Source organism: Lethenteron reissneri, unplaced genomic scaffold (assembly GCF_015708825.2).
Source record: "Lethenteron reissneri isolate LAM-NWPU_2019-01 unplaced genomic scaffold, ASM1570882v1 scaffold_1630, whole genome shotgun sequence".
Taxonomy (NCBI): domain Eukaryota; kingdom Metazoa; phylum Chordata; class Hyperoartia; order Petromyzontiformes; family Petromyzontidae; genus Lethenteron; species Lethenteron reissneri.
The window spans coordinates 1234389-1251410 of NW_026891367.1; the positions used below are offsets into that span (position 1 = coordinate 1234389).

Sequence of the window (17022 nt, forward strand, 5' to 3'; positions counted from 1 at the left end):
TCTACGGGAACACTCGGGGCGATTCTCAGCCGGAGTGAAATCGCCCAAAAAGAGGCGGTACTCCACAGAACGTGACATGACGCTGATTGGACTATATCCAGAGGCACAGTGACGGCTAGCGTGACTCTGTGGTTGAATGAGATTGGTGGTGCGTCGCCCAATCGCCCTAATGAAGAAACTGCCCCTGTGGTGTCGACGCGTTGCTAATGCCGCTTCACCCGTTTCGCGATTCATCTTTCTCCGCTGCTCCTTGCGATCCTGCTTCTCCGTGGCGATGGCGCCTCTCAAGGCGGCCAGCTCTCCCTCCTTCTTTGCGAGGAGCACCTGGGAGTGAACGCTGGGCTCCTCCTCGTAGTCCGTCAACATGGCCTCGTAATGTTTTACGATGTCGGCTAAGCGCACCCTGTGCGCACGTCACGAACCCAAGAGGGCAAGAGGTTACATGTTTTGCTGGTAGGAACGAAGTGGACCAGACACCAATAGATTATATCGTCCGTCCGTTTGTCCGTTTGTCCGTCCGTCCGTGTAGCAACATCGCCCCCTACTGCAAACACTTGACATGACCCTACAAAAACCTTTAGACTGTGACGCTTTCCTGGCTAAACTAGTGTAACATTCCCTTATAATTCCCTGAGATAGCTTTTAATTACAAAAACCTTTATACTCAGTGACGCTTTCCTGGCTAAACAAGTGTAACATTCCCTTATAATTCCCTGAGATAGCTTTTAATTACAAAAACCTTTAGACTGTGACGCTTTCCTGGCTAAACTAGTGTAACATTCCCTTATAATTCCCTGAGATAGCTTTTAATTAAAACATTTAAATTTAAAATTAACTCACGGCGGCCTAAAGCCTACAGCTAGGCCTAAAGCCTAGAACTAGGCTAGAAACTCTCCCTTCGTATCGTCCGATTCGGTGTAGCAACATCGCCCCCTACTGCAAACACTTGGCAGGACCCTACAAAAACCTTTAGACTCAGTGAGGCTTTCCTGGCTAAACAAGTGTAATAATACATTATGTTTATATTCTTTGGTTATTCGTTCCTACCAGCCCACCCGCAGAGTCCTGTTATAAGACGTGTGATGTCAGTGCTCCACAATGGAGGTTTTTTGGGGGGGGGTGAGATCGCGTGAATGTATAAATGTGTCGTTAAAACCCGCCACCACCCGACACAGCCAACTCGTGAGGGTTGTCACGTAAACAACGTGGCCAATTCGTCACTGGTACAGCACTAGTGTGTAGTGTATAGTGTAGTGTATGTGTAGTGTATAGTGTAGTGTATAGTGTAGTGTATAGTGTAGTGTATGTGTAGTGAATAGTAGTGTAGTGTATAGTGTAGTGTGTAGTGTATAGTATAGTGTGTAGTGTAGTGTATAGTGTAGTGTATGTGTAGTGAATAGTAGTGTAGTGTATAGTAGTGTAGTGTATAGTAGTGTAGTGGAATGTGTAGTGAATAGTAGTGTAGTCTATAGTAGTGTAGTGGATAGTGTATTGTATAGTAGTGTATTGTATTGTATAGTAGTGTAGTGTATAGTAGTGTAGTGTATAGTGTAGTGTATAGTGTAGTGTATAGTGTAGTTATAGTAGTGTAGTGTATAGTGTAGTGTATAGTGTAGTGTATAGTAGTGTAGTGTATAGTGTAGTGTATAGTGTAGTGTATAGTAGTGTAGTGTATAGTGTAGTGTATAGTGTAGTGTATAGTAGTGTAGTGTATAGTGTAGTGTATAGTGTAGTGTATAGTAGTGTAGTGTATAGTGTATAGTAGTGTATAGTGTATAGTAGTGTAGTGTATAGTGTAGTGTATAGTGTAGTGTATAGTGTAGTGTATAGTGTAGTGTATAGTGTGTAGTAGTGTATAGTGTAGTGTATAGTGTGTAGTAGTGTATAGTGTGTAGTAGTGTATAGTGTAGTGTATAGTGTGTAGTAGTGTATAGTGTAGTGTGTAGTGTAGTGTATAGTGTAGTGTATAGTGTAGTGTATAGTGTGTAGTAGTGTATAGTGTAGTGTATAGTGTAGTGTATAGTGTAGTGTATAGTGTGTAGTGTAGTGTATAGTGTAGTGTATAGTGTAGTGTATAGTGTGTAGTAGTGTATAGTGTAGTGTATAGTGTAGTGTATAGTGTGTAGTAGTGTGTAGTGTAGTGTATAGTGTAGTGTATAGTGTAGTGTAGTGTATAGTGTAGTGTATAGTGTGTAGTAGTGTATAGTGTAGTGTATAGTGTAGTGTATAGTGTGTAGTAGTGTATAGTGTAGTGTATAGTGTAGTGTATAGTGTAGTGTAGTGTATACAACAAGTTCATGTATTAGGTATAGAGCCCTGTGAGCCATTGGGCTCTTGAATCGGGTGCAACCGCAACAAACAAAAAACATGAACTAAAAACATCTTAAAGTGACTATATGTGACTAAGTGCAAACAGAAAATCCAAGAAAAGACAGCAAAATATTGCAGAAAAAGACTCACGATTCGTCTGCAAGGTGTTGCTTGGCGGCTTTCAGTTGCGCGCGTTTGTCCAACGTGTGTTTAATGAGAATATTCTGCGCCGCATTCAATCTGTGAGAATAACAACGGGCTCGAAAAAGCTAGGCGGGTCGTGCGCTCGAGTGACATCGCACGCGAATCGTAGCGGCGACGATTTTGTAGGCTTCCACAACCGATATCGTGATTCGTTTGTTCTGCATCGACTCGCGTAGAGGAGTCATGTCAATGTGATATTGTCACAGGCTTAGTCACAAACCGTACCTCTCCATAACAAAGGCTCACCCTCTTAAGCCTCACCTTACCGTATGAATAAAAAGTGTGCCGTACTTGGCCCTTACCGCCTCTCCAACCATTATATAAACGGAGTGGTAGCTCTTGCAATCTCTCATTTACTTGATGCGGCTGTCGTGGCTGTGACGGTACCTCCTGAAGACGGAGACTTGTGTTGCCTCCGAAACGTCGTGATTTTTTCTTTTTTCATTAATTTTCATTTCATTTTTTACCTACATGGTGACTTTACCGAAAGACTGACACTTAGCGGCCAGCTGAAATGTTGTTAATCATTCAGGGTTTGAAGCTTTCGTAACTGCAAGGATTCATACTCTTAGGTTTTTTCGGTAAAGTCACGTAGGTAAAACATTAAAATTATATATACGGAGTGGTAGCTCTTGCAATCTCTCATTTGCTTGATACGGCTGTCGTGGCTGTGACGGTTCCACCTGAAGACGGAAGCTTGTGTTGCCTCCGAAACGTCGTGATCTTTATTTCATTTTATTAATTTTAATGTTTTACCTACACGGTGACTTTACCGAAAAAACCTAAGAATATGAATCCTTGCAGTCACGAAAGCTTCAAATCTAGAGTGATGTACAAGCCTGTACGGTCAAACAAACCGAGTTGTTACGTGGGAGAAAAAATGCGCTCGTTGATTTTGCTCTTCAACAAACCAGTTGCGTTGAACAACAAAATCAGACGCTGTCTTATCGACAGACGCTGTTCTCCACCTGAGGACGGCTGCTTGCGTTGTGGCCGAAACGTCGTGAGAATTATTTTATTGGTTTATTTTTATTATTTTATTATTTCCATTCTACGTGATTTTACCGAAAGAACCAAGAAGATGAATCAAAATCAATTGGCGACGTTCTTAGCGCGGCAACTTGATTTGTTTGGCCATGTCCTCTGTTTCGATTTAAAGCTTCTTTCGTGACTGCAGGGATTCATCTTCTTGGTTCTTTCGGTAAAGTCGTCACGTAGAAGGGAAGTAATAAAATAATAGAAATAAAACATAATAAAATAATTCTCACGACGTTTCGGCCACAACGCAAGCAGCCGTCCTCAGGTGAAGAATGAGACACTGCCAAGCTTGGAGCTTATATATAAGCTGGGTTGGAGGTGCAAGAAGAGCGCCTTAACAAAAGAATGTGCACATCAAGAGGAGTTTAGCATATTCATGGGAAATGCGTAGGAGGTGGGTGGGGGGGTTTCAAAGTCATATTATGCCCGTGCATTACGCAGGATCAGCAGCATCAAAGCGAGGGGACAGGGGGTAGCATTAACAAAGGGAGGGAATGTTAATATTATGTAGAAGCAATGAACCCAGCTCATATATAAGCTCCAAGCTTGGCAGTGTCTCATTCTTCACCTGAAGACGGCTGCTTGCGTTGTGGCCGAAACGTCGTGATAATTATTTTATTATGTTTTATTTTTATTATTTTATTACTTCCCTTCTACGTGGTGACTTTACCGAAAGAACCAAGAAGACATGTCCTCTGTGTTTGATGCTCTTACCTTTCAATGACGGTCTTGTTAACCTCAAAAGTAGTCTCTAGCCGCGTTGTCTGCTCAGAAAGTTCCGTGTTCTTTAAAGTAATATCGTCGATTTTTTTCCGCGTCTCCTTTAAATCTTCTGCATATACTGCAACGATGAATATCGCAACGAACACAACCACGAACTTCGCACAACGCAGGATTAATGATTGTCAGTGATCCTTTAAATAAGGATTAATTGAATTCCGAACAAAATATCACTTTTACAGAGCTGTGTCCTCCCGTTTCTCGAGGCATTTAGTTCAACCCCATAACACCATCATCAGTCAGCGTCAATTCACCGAGCCTCGGTGGTGAGGTGTAAACACGGTGGCTAGGAGATGTTAACTACCTCGCCTGGTGTACAGGAGGTCGTGGGTTCGATCCCTACCCTGACGCCTGCTGCTGTATATTTGGAGTCTGCGTGTCTCTCTCTCATCATCATCACGGTGGCTAGGAAATGTTAACTACCTCGCCTGGTATGCAGGAGGTCGTCGGTTCGATCCCGACCCTGACGCCTGCTGCTGTATATTTGGAGTCTGCGTGTCTCTCTCTCATCATCATCACGGTGACTAGGAGATGTTGACTACCTCGCCTGGTATACAGGAGGTCGTGGGTTCGATCCCGACCCTGACGCCTGCTGCTGTATATTTGGAGTCTGCGTGTCTCTCTCTCTCATCATCACGGTGGCTAGGAAATGTTAACTACCTCGCCTGGTATACAGGAGGTCGTGGGTTCGATCCCGACCCTGACGCCTGCTGCTGTATATTTGGAGTCTGCGTGTCTCTCTCTCATCATCATCACGGTGGCTAGGAAATGTTAACTACCTCGCCTGGTGTACAGGAGGTCGTGGGTTCGATCCCGACCCTGACGCCTGCTGCTGTATATTTGGAGTTTACGGGTCTCTCTCTCATCATCATCACGGTGGCTAGGAGATGTTGACTACCTCGCCTGGTATACAGGAGGTCGTGGGTTCGATCCCAATCCCGACGCCTGCTGCTGCTGTATATTTGGAGTTTGCGTGGACTCCCTGTGGCCGTGTGGATTTGTCTCTGTGTCCTCCGGGTTTCCCCTCCACATTTAGAATCAACGTCACGCGTTTAGAATATGTGGCTGCTATCAATGTCCACGTGATGATTACATTGTTTTGCCCGGTCACTTCTGAAAAGAGCCACATTGCTCAGTGGGCCTTAGCTGCTTAAATAATAATACTGGTAGGAACGAAGTGGACCAGCCTATAATAGATTATATCGTCCGTCCGTCCGTCTGTCCGATGTCCTATTAGGTGCAGCAACATCGCCCCCTACTGCAAACACTTGGCAGGACCCTACAAAAACCTTTAGACTCAGTGAGGCTTTCCTGGCTAAACAAGTGTAACATTCCCCTTATAATTCCCTGAGATAGCTTTAAATTAAAACATTTAAATTAAAAATTAACTCACAGCGGCCTAAAGCCTACAGCTAGGCCTAAAGCCTAGAACTAGGCCTCAAACTATCCCTTCGTATCGTCCGATTAGGTGTAGCAACATCGCCCCCTACTGCAAACACTTGGCAGGACCCTACAAAAACCTTTAGACTCAGTGGGGCTTTCCTGGCTAAACAAGTGTAATGATACATGATGTTTATATTCTTTGGTTATTCGTTCATACCAGCCCACCCCGCAGGGTCCTGCTAATAATAGCAGTTTAGTTTTTTGTTGAAATTATTCAGCGGAAGGAAGGCCTCTCCATCCCGCCCCCATCTCGCGTGATCTTGCAATGCAACCAATCCAGCCAGGACCTTTCACTGAGCCTATTCCATTGCTCCATTTCCTTTTGGAAGGCTTCCCACTTATTGGCGGACACCGCGCCGTTATTGTTTTATTAAAAAATGAACATTTTTTATTGTAATTTATTCAACAAAACGTCTCCGGTTCAAGATGAGCCGACGTGTTTTTTTACTGAGAAGCGCTGGTTCTACGCAGGAGCTGTTGAGGCGGTCCGCTCGTTTTAAAACTCCGACGCATCTCTCTGGAATGGACATTCGATTGGAGTGACATTTTCTTGGTTCTTTCGGTAAAGTCACGCAGAAAGGAAATAATAAAAATTAAACTAAATAATTATTTTATTATGTTTTATTTTTAAAACAAAATAATTATTTTGTTATGTTTTATTTTTTATGAAACGTTGAGTTTTATAAGGGCACCACGGGGTGACCAGCCCCTCCCCACCCACCCCCCACCCAGCCCCACCCTCCCCACCCAGCCCCTCCCCACCCAGCCCCTCCCCACCCTCCCCACCCCTCCCACCCCCCACCCAGCCCCACCCTCCACACCCAACCCCTCCCTCCCCACCCTCCCCTCCCCACCCTCCCCACCCCTCCCACCCCCCACCCAGCCCCACCCTCCCCACCCAGCCCCTCCCCACCCTCCTTTCCCCACCCAGCCCCTCCCCACTGTCCCCTCTCCACCCAGCCCCACCCCTCCCATTTTTGGATGCACGACAGATGGACGGACACAATAATGCCCTGTGGGCTGGTGTAACCAGGAGGTTCCTACCAGTATTATAGGAAAGCAAAGACCCTCGCACTCCACAAGCTAAGGCCAGACGAACCCTCCGTGCCGTTCAGTGGCCAACCCAGCCCCCCACTACTCCCACCCCCACCCAGACCCACCCTCCCCACCCAGCCCCACCCTCCCCTCCCCACCCAGCCCCACCCCTCCCATTTTTGGATGCACGACAGACGGACGGACACAACAATCCCCTGTGGGCTGGTGTAACCAGGAGGTTCCTACCAGTAAAACCTCTTATTCTTAGGTTTTTTCGGTAAAGTCACCGTGTAGGTAAAACATCAAAATTAATGAAAATAAAATAAAAATCACGACGTTTCGGAGGCAACACAAGTCTCCGTCATCAGGTGGGACCGTCACAGCCGGATTAGCTGCATCAAGTGCATCAAGCCAGATTAGCTGCATCAGTTGATGCAGCTAATCCGGCTGTGACGGTCCCACCTGAAGACAGAGACTTGTGTTGCCTCCGAAACGTCGTGATTTTATTTTATTTTTATTAATTTTAATGTTTTACCTACACGGTGACTTTACCGAAAAAACCTAAGAATATGAATCCTTGCAGTCACGAAAGCTTCAAATCTAGAAGTAAAAACCTCTTATTGTGAAAAATGAAGATGTGGACATTTTTTGGGCCGACCGGCCTTCATCCAGATAAAAAAATAAAAATAACGACGCGAATCCCATTTAGTCGGATTCACCGCTTTCACGAGGCTCCGACTAAGCGCTGCCGCCCCATCGCTATCGGGCGCGAGAAACGTGGAGCGCGAGTGTCTATTCGCGCTATAACACCGGAAGTGTCGCTCGAACGAAAACCGCAACTCACTTTTAGCCTTCTCTGTTTCCGCATCGAACAGCATGATCAGTTTCACGCTTCGATGGTGATCTGTAGAAAAAACGAAGATGTCATTCAGCACGTGAAACACGCGCTTTGTGGATAGCTGTGTTTGTGGGCAGCAGTCACGGGCGGTGGCGGCGGTGCACGCACGCCCCTGATCCAGCGCTGCGGGGCGAAGCTCGATGGATCAGACAAATGTTGCTAAAAGCGTCACAGCAAAGGGTGGACTGTTGCCTTCTGGCGCGCTTGTGTATGGGATAGAGTGGTAGATTTTTACCCTTTCAACTGGTACAACAACTGACACCTTTATACATCTTCTTGGTTCTTTCGGTAAAGTCACGTAGAAGGGAAGTAATAAAATAATAAAAATAGAACATAATAAAATAATTATTATTTTATTACTTCCCTTCTACGTGACGACTTTACCGAAAGAACCAAGAAGATGAATCCCTGCAGTCACGAAAGCTTTAAATCGAAACGTTTATACAAGGCATCATGTTTGCAATAACCACAACACATGCAATCAAAATGCAAACAAAAAAGAAACTCTGATAATGATGATGATATGCACTGTCCTTGAAGTTGATTGGTCCACACCCGAGACAGCTTTTCTCAGAGCCTAGTCTCACATGGTGTTGGACCAGATGATGCCAAAAGGCGCACAACTCAAAGACAGCGCACTATCAGAGTATTGAGAGTTCGGGGTGAAGCATTTACACTATGAGACATCTCCCTTACCAGTGGCAAAATATAGTGATCGTCAAAAACAGTGGCCTTACAAAGACAAATATATAATTGGGTGGCATTTGAGGTAATGACCTTTCGCCGTCGCACATGAATAGACGCAAAGAGAGACAGAGCGGATCATAAGATTTGGAGACTGAACTTTAAATCATTGCGCCGACGTGAGTTTTTATCGTTCCGATGTCCAGTTTTTAAATTGCCATTTGACAGACGTCAGTGTAGCCAGAGCATCTACGTGTTGCATTGTACTTCTATGCTCTCGCCGTAAGCCAGGGGTCGTGAACCTTTTTGACTGGGAGAGCCATAAAAGCCAAATATTTCTAAATATATTTCTTTGAGAGCCATATAGTGTAATTTTAACGTGTAATAAATTAAATATGTATCACTTTTAATGCGACTTGGTGCTATATGGTTTTGCTGATGGCCTTGTAGTCTGGTTCATACGTGGTGAGGTAGAGCTTCATGCAGGCGTGACCCGTGAAATTTATCTTCAAAACTAATTTCTGTTCACTTTAAAACGACACGGCATTATTAAGCAAATATCACAAGTATTTTAAAATCAGTTCCAAACTGATTTTTATTTATTTTTTTCAACTCAAAATTGTCAGGGAGCCATATGCCGTCACCGCAAGAGCCATGTGTATGGCTCGCGAGCCATAGGTTCCCGACCGCTGGTCTAAGCTATGCTACTCACTGGCACCAACCCGCGCGGATCGACATGGTGTAGCGCAGTCAAACAACGCCAGCAACCCTTTCGGCACGGGCAGGCCCTCATCCAGCAGCGGAGTGACACACGAACGCACGAGTCCGCGAGCATTGCACGCAGAACGTGCACTGTGGAAGCAGAGATTAGTTATTTTCGCGGGTAGATTTGAGCGAGGCTCAGAGGGGGCTGTACAGAGGGGCAAGATGGATCGATCCGGTACGGCCGAGTGCGTACGAACCCGGCTGGAACGCTTGGCCACGGCTGCAAGAGGTTTATCATCGCAAAGCCAGGCACTTGGAGGCATCGTTGGGGTATATCTTCTTGGTTCTTTCGGTAAAGTCATCATGTAGAAGGGAAGTAATGAAATAATGAAAATAAAACATAATAAAATATTATGTTTTATTTTTATTATTTATTATATATTATAAAAATAAAACATAATAATAAATTATTCTGTTTTATAAAAATGAAACATAATAAATTAATTATAAAAATAAAATAAAACATAATAAATGATTATGTTTTATAAAAATAAAACATAAAAAATTATAATGTTTTATTTTTATTCTTTTATTACTTCCCTTCTACGTGACTTTACCGAAAGAACCAAGAAGATGAATCCCTGCTGCAGTCACAAAACAAACTTTAAATAGAAAAATAAAATATTATTAAATTATTTCAATATATTATTATATAATTTTATTATATAATTTCATAATATTATATTATTATTTTATGAAGTTTTATTTTCATTATTTTATTATTTCCCTTCTACGTGACTTTACCGAACGAACCAAGAAGATGAATCCCTGCAGTCACGAAAGAAGCTTTAAATCGAAATTTAATTACGTTTCATTTTTATTATTTGATTATATTATTTTATTATGTTCTATCTTTATTATTTTATTATTTTATTATATTATTTTATTATGTTTTATTTCTATTATTTTATTACTTCCCTTCTATGTGGTGACTTTACCGAAAGAACCAAGAAGATGAATCCCTGCAGTCACGAAAGCTTTAAATCGAAATTTAATTACGTTTCATTTTTATTATGTGATTATGTTTTATCTTTATTATTTTATTATTTTATTATATTATTTTTTTATTTTTTTTATATTATTTATTATGTTTTATTTTTATTATTTTAATATTTTATTATTTTATTTTATTATATTATTTTATTATGTTCTATCTTTATTATTTTATTATTTTATTATAATATTTTATTATGTTTTATTTTCATTATTTTATTACTTCCCTTCTACGTGACGACTTTACCGAAAGAACCAAGAAGATGAATCCCTGCAGCAGTCACGAAAGAAGCTTTCAATCAAAATCGTTGGGTATGCTTAAGCATCGCGTCTGGTGAGCCGGCAATGTGCGAACTGCGTTCGGTTTCCTCCGAGGCGAGTGAGCGCTGTAGAGGGACGTGTCGAGCGGTCGAGCCGTACTATGGGGACCTCATTTGCCAGTAAAAATATGATAATTGGTTTTGAACCCTTCTATCTGGCAACAAAACTGACACCTTTTTGCGAGGAGTCATGTTTGCATAGACCACAATACCTGCAGTCATAATACAAACAAAAGAACACAACTCTGATAATGTTTGCACTGTCCTTGAAGTTGATTGGTCCACACCCGAGTCATCTGGTCCAACCCATGTGAGACTGGGCTCTAAGGAAAGCTGTCTCGGGTGTGGACCAATCAACTTCAAGGACCATGTGAGACTAGGCTCTAAGGAAAGCTGTCTCGGGTGTGGACCAATCAACTTCAAGGACCATGTGAGACTAGGCTCTAAGGAAAGCTGTCTCGGGTGTGGACCAATCAACTTCAAGGACCATGTGAGACTAGGCTCTAAGGAAAGCTGTCTCGGGTGTGGACCAATCAACTTCAAGGACCATGTGAGACTAGGCTCTAAGGAAAGCTGTCTCGGGTGTGGACCAATCAACTTCAAGGACCATGTGAGACTAGGCTCTAAGGAAAGCTGTCTCGGGTGTGGACCAATCAACTTCAAGGACCATGTGAGACTAGGCTCTAAGGAAAGCTGTCTCGGGTGTGGACCAATCAACTTCAAGGACCATGTGAGACTAGGCTCTAAGGAAAGCTGTCTCGGGTGTGGACCAATCAACTTCAAGGACCATGTGAGACTAGGCTCTAAGGAAAGCTGTCTCGGGTGTGGACCAATCAACTTCAAGGACCATGTGAGACTAGGCTCTAAGGAAAGCTGTCTCGGGTGTGGACCAATCAACTTCAAGGACCATGTGAGACTAGGCTCTAAGGAAAGCTGTCTCGGGTGTGGACCAATCAACTTCAAGGACCATGTGAGACTAGGCTCTAAGGAAAGCTGTCTCGGGTGTGGACCAATCAACTTCAAGGACCATGTGAGACTAGGCTCTAAGGAAAGCTGTCTCGGGTGTGGACCAATCAACTTCAAGGACCATGTGAGACTAGGCTCTAAGGAAAGCTGTCTCGGGTGTGGACCAATCAACTTCAAGGACCATGTGAGACTAGGCTCTAAGGAAAGCTGTCTCGGGTGTGGACCAATCAACTTCAAGGACCATGTGAGACTAGGCTCTAAGGAAAGCTGTCTCGGGTGTGGACCAATCAACTTCAAGGACCATGTGAGACTAGGCTCTAAGGAAAGCTGTCTCGGGTGTGGACCAATCAACTTCAAGGACCATGTGAGACTAGGCTCTAAGGAAAGCTGTCTCGGGTGTGGACCAATCAACTTCAAGGACCATGTGAGACTAGGCTCTAAGGAAGCTGTCTCGGGTGTGGACCAATCAACTTCAAGGACCATGTGAGACTAGGCTCTAAGGAAAGCTGTCTCGGGTGTGGACCAATCAACTTCAAGGACCATGTGAGACTAGGCTCTAAGGAAAGCTGTCTCGGGTGTGGACCAATCAACTTCAAGGACCATGTGAGACTAGGCTCTAAGGAAAGCTGTCTCGGGTGTGGACCAATCAACTTCAAGGACCATGTGAGACTAGGCTCTAAGGAAAGCTGTCTCGGGTGTGGACCAATCAACTTCAAGGACCATGTGAGACTAGGCTCTAAGGAAAGCTGTCTCGGGTGTGGACCAATCAACTTCAAGGACCATGTGAGACTAGGCTCTAAGGAAAGCTGTCTCGGGTGTGGACCAATCAACTTCAAGGACCATGTGAGACTAGGCTCTAAGGAAAGCTGTCTCGGGTGTGGACCAATCAACTTCAAGGACCATGTGAGACTAGGCTCTAAGGAAAGCTGTCTCGGGTGTGGACCAATCAACTTCAAGGACCATGTGAGACTAGGCTCTAAGGAAAGCTGTCTCGGGTGTGGACCAATCAACTTCAAGGACCATGTGAGACTAGGCTCTAAGGAAAGCTGTCTCGGGTGTGGACCAATCAACTTCAAGGACCATGTGAGACTAGGCTCTAAGGAAAGCTGTCTCGGGTGTGGACCAATCAACTTCAAGGACCATGTGAGACTAGGCTCTAAGGAAAGCTGTCTCGGGTGTGGACCAATCAACTTCAAGGACAGTGCACATTATCAGAGTTGTGTTCTTTTGTTTGTATTATGACTGCAGGTATTGCGGTCTACGCAAACATGACTCCTTGTAAAAAGGTGTCAGTTTTGTTGCCAGATAGAAGGGTAAAAAACCAATTATCATATTTTTACTGGCAAATGAGGTCCCCATAGTGTAGATGCTTGCCCCGAGCTCTCATACTCTGATGGTGCATTGTCCTTGAGTTGTGCGCCTTTTGGCGTCATCTGGTCCAACCCATATGAGACTAGGCTCGAAGGAAAGCTGTCTCGGGTGTGGACCAATCAACTTCAAGGACAGTGCACATTATCAGAGTTGTGTTCTTTTGTTTGTATTATGACTGCAGGTATTGCGGTCTACGCAAACATGACTCCTTGCAAAAAGGTGTCAGTTTTGTTGCCAGATAGAAGGGTAAAAAACCAATTATCATATTTTTACTGGCAAATGAGGTCCCCATAGTGTAGATGCTTGCCCCGAGCTCTCATACTCTGATGGTGCATTGTCCTTGAGTTGTGCGCCTTTTGGCGTCATCTGGTCCAACCCATATGAGACTAGGCTCGAAGGAAAGCTGTCTCGGGTGTGGACCAATCAACTTCAAGGACAGTGCACATTATCAGAGTTGTGTTCTTTTGTTTGTATTATGACTGCAGGTATTGCGGTCTACGCAAACATGACTCCTTGCAAAAAGGTGTCAGTTTTGTTGCCAGATAGAAGGGTAAAAAACCAATTATCATATTTTTACTGGCAAATGAGGTCCCCATAGTGTAGATGCTTGCCCCGAGCTCTCATACTCTGATGGTGCATTGTCCTTGAGTTGTGCGCCTTTTGGCGTCATCTGGTTCAACCCATATGAGACTAGGCTCTAAGGAAAGCTGTCTCGGGTGTGGACCAATCAACTTCAAGGACAGTGCATACATTATCAGAGTTGTGTTCTTTTGTTTGCATTATGACCGCAGCTATTGCGGTCTACGCAAACATGACTCCTTGTAAAAATGGTGTCAGTTTTGTTGCCAGATAGAAGGGTAAAAAACCAATTATCATATTTTTACTGGCAAATGAGGTCCCCATAGTGTAGATGCTTGCCCCGAGCTCTCATACTCTGATGGTGCATTGTCCTTGAGTTGTGCGCCTTTTGGCGTCATCTGGTCCAACCCATATGAGACTAGGCTCGAAGGAAAGCTGTCTCGGGTGTGGACCAATCAACTTCAAGGACAGTGCATACATTATCAGAGTTGTGTTCTTTTGTTTGCATTATGACCGCAGTTATTGCGGTCTACGCAAACATGACTCCTTGTAAAAAAGGTGTCAGTTTTGTTGCCAGATAGAAGGGTAACAAAACCAATGGTCGAGCCGTAGGCAACGTGCTTGCTACAAGTTGGAGTCAGAAAAGGTCACCTCGGAGAAGTCCGTGTGCCAGCAACTCCGACATGACCCGGACTTCATCGGCGTTCAACGCCGAGCTCATGTCTGCGTCGGCAAAGCCCGCGGCACCGCCGACAAAAGCTCCGGCACGGCGGAGGCAGTCGACGCAGCAAATGTTTCTGGTTCTACGAGGAGGAAGGAAGGAAGGAGGAGAAAACGACCGTCAACACATATTCTTCTTGGTTCTTTCGGTAAAGTCGTCACGTAGAAGGGAAGTAATAAAATGGTAAAAAGGCATGGTGATGGAGATGGGGAGATATACACAGAGAGACAGAGAGACACAGACACAGAGAGACAGAGAGAGACAGAGAGATACAGACACAGAGAGAGACAGACACAGAGAGACACAGAGAGACACAGAGAGACAGACACAGAGAGAGACAGACACAGAGAGACACAGAGAGACAGAGAGATACAGACACAGAGAGAGACAGACACAGAGAGACACAGAGAGACACAGAGAGACAGACACAGAGAGATACAGACACAGAGAGACACAGAGAGACAGAGAGATACAGACACAGAGAGAGACAGACACAGAGAGACACAGAGAGATACAGACACAGAGAGACACAGAGAGATACAGACACAGAGAGACACAGAGAGACAGAGAGATACAGACACAGAGAGACAGAGAGAGACAGAGAGATACAGACAGAGAGAAAGATACAGACACAGAGAGACACAGAGAGACAGAGAGATACAGACACAGAGAGAGACAGACACAGAGAGACACAGAGAGATACAGACACAGAGAGAGATACAGACACAGAGAGACAGACACAGAGAGACACAGAGAGACAGAGAGATACAGACACAGAGATACAGACACAGAGAGACACAGAGAGACAGAGAGATACAGACACAGAGAGACAGAGAGACAGAGAGAGATACAGACACAGAGAGACACAGAGAGACAGAGAGATACAGACAGAGAGAGAGATACAGACACAGAGAGACAGAGAGACAGAGAGAGACAGAGAGATACAGACACAGAGAGACACAGAGAGACAGAGAGAGACAGACACAGAGAGATACAGACACAGAGAGACAGAGAGATACAGACACAGAGAGACACAGAGAGACAGAGAGATACAGACACAGAGAGACAGAGAGATACAGACACAGAGAGACACAGAGAGACAGAGAGATACAGACAGAGAGAAAGATACAGACACAGAGAGACACAGAGAGACAGAGAGATACAGACACAGAGAGAGACAGACACAGAGAGACACAGAGAGACAGAGAGATACAGACACAGAGAGACAGACACAGAGAGACAGAGAGATACAGACACAGAGAGATACAGACACAGAGAGAGATACAGACACAGAGAGAGACAGACACAGAGAGACACAGAGAGACAGAGAGATACAGACACAGAGAGACACAGAGAGACAGAGAGATACAGACACAGAGAGAGAGACAGACACAGAGAGACACAGAGAGACAGAGAGATACAGACACAGAGAGACACAGAGAGACAGAGAGATACAGACACAGAGAGAGAGACAGACACAGAGAGACACAGAGAGACAGAGAGATACAGACACAGAGAGACACAGAGAGACAGAGAGATACAGACACAGAGAGAGAGACAGACACAGAGAGACACAGAGAGACAGAGAGATACAGACACAGAGAGAGAAACAGACACAGAGAGACAGAGAGACACAGAGAGATACAGACACAGAGAGACACAGAGAGACACAGAGAGACAGAGAGATACAGACACAGAGAGAGACAGAGAGACACAGAGAGATACAGACACAGAGAGAGACACAGAGAGACACAGAGAGACAGAGAGATACAGACACAGAGAGACACAGAGAGACACAGAGATACAGACACAGAGAGAGAGAGACAGACACAGAGAGACACAGAGAGACAGAGAGACACAGAGAGACACAGAGAGACAGAGAGATACAGAGATACAGACACAGAGAGAGAGAGACAGACACAGAGAGACACAGAGAGACAGAGAGACACAGAGAGACACAGAGAGACAGAGAGATATAGACACAGAGAGACACAGAGAGACAGAGAGATACAGACACAGAGAGAGATACAGACACAGAGAGACACAGAGAGACAGAGAGACACAGAGAGACACAGAGAGACAGAGAGATACAGACACAGATAGACACAGAGACACAGAGAGATACAGACACAGAGAGAGATACAGACACAGAGAGACAGAGAGAGACAGAGAGATACAGACACAGAGAGACACAGAGAGACACAGAGATACAGACACAGAGAGAGAGATACAGACACAGAGAGACACAGAGAGACACAGAGAGACAGAGAGATACAGACACAGAGAGAGAAACAGACACAGAGAGACACAGAGAGACAGAGAGATACAGACACAGAGAGACACAGACACAGAGAGACACAGAGAGACAGAGAGATACAGACACAGAGAGACACAGAGAGACACAGAGAGACAGACACAGAGAGACACAGAGAGAGAAACAGACACAGAGAGACACAGAGACACAGAGAGATACAGACACAGAGAGACACAGAGAGACAGAGAGATACAGACACAGAGAGAGAAACAGACACAGAGAGACAGAGAGATACAGACACAGAGAGACACAGAGACACAGAGAGATACAGACACAGAGAGATACAGACACAGAGAGACACAGAGAGACAGAGAGATACAGACACAGAGAGACACAGAGACACAGAGAGATACAGACACAGAGACACAGAGAGATACAGACACAGAGAGATACAGACACAGAGATACAGACACAGAGAGATACAGACACAGAGAGACAGACACAGAGAGATACAGACACAGAGAGATACAGACACAGAGAGACAGACACAGAGAGATACAGACACAGAGAGACAGACACAGAGAGACACAGAGAGACAGACACAGAGAGATACATAGTTGTTGTAGTTGTTGTAGTTGTTGTAGTTGTAGTTGTTGTAGTA

At 44.6% G+C, this 17022-nt stretch overlaps 1 protein-coding gene across 2 annotated transcripts in view; it reads right to left on the reverse strand.

Annotated features, from left to right (window-relative positions):
- Positions 1 to 17022, reverse strand: part of LOC133362812 (dentin sialophosphoprotein-like) — a 56363-nt gene that overhangs the window by 37246 nt on the left and 2095 nt on the right. The window contains exons 1-6 of one of the 2 annotated variants that reach the window (XM_061581757.1): positions 16975 to 17022; positions 14038 to 14189; positions 7655 to 7714; positions 4267 to 4393; positions 2461 to 2550; positions 219 to 403 (exon numbers count right to left, since the gene is read on the reverse strand). The exon at positions 16975 to 17022 is cut by the window's right edge and continues 269 nt beyond it. In XM_061581757.1, the coding sequence (XP_061437741.1) occupies positions 219 to 403; positions 2461 to 2550; positions 4267 to 4393; positions 7655 to 7714; positions 14038 to 14107 (532 nt within the window). In that variant the 5' untranslated portion in view covers positions 14108 to 14189; positions 16975 to 17022. The remainder of the gene's footprint in view (positions 1 to 218; positions 404 to 2460; positions 2551 to 4266; positions 4394 to 7654; positions 7715 to 14037; positions 14190 to 16974) is intronic. The other variant, XM_061581758.1, reaches the window with a different exon arrangement.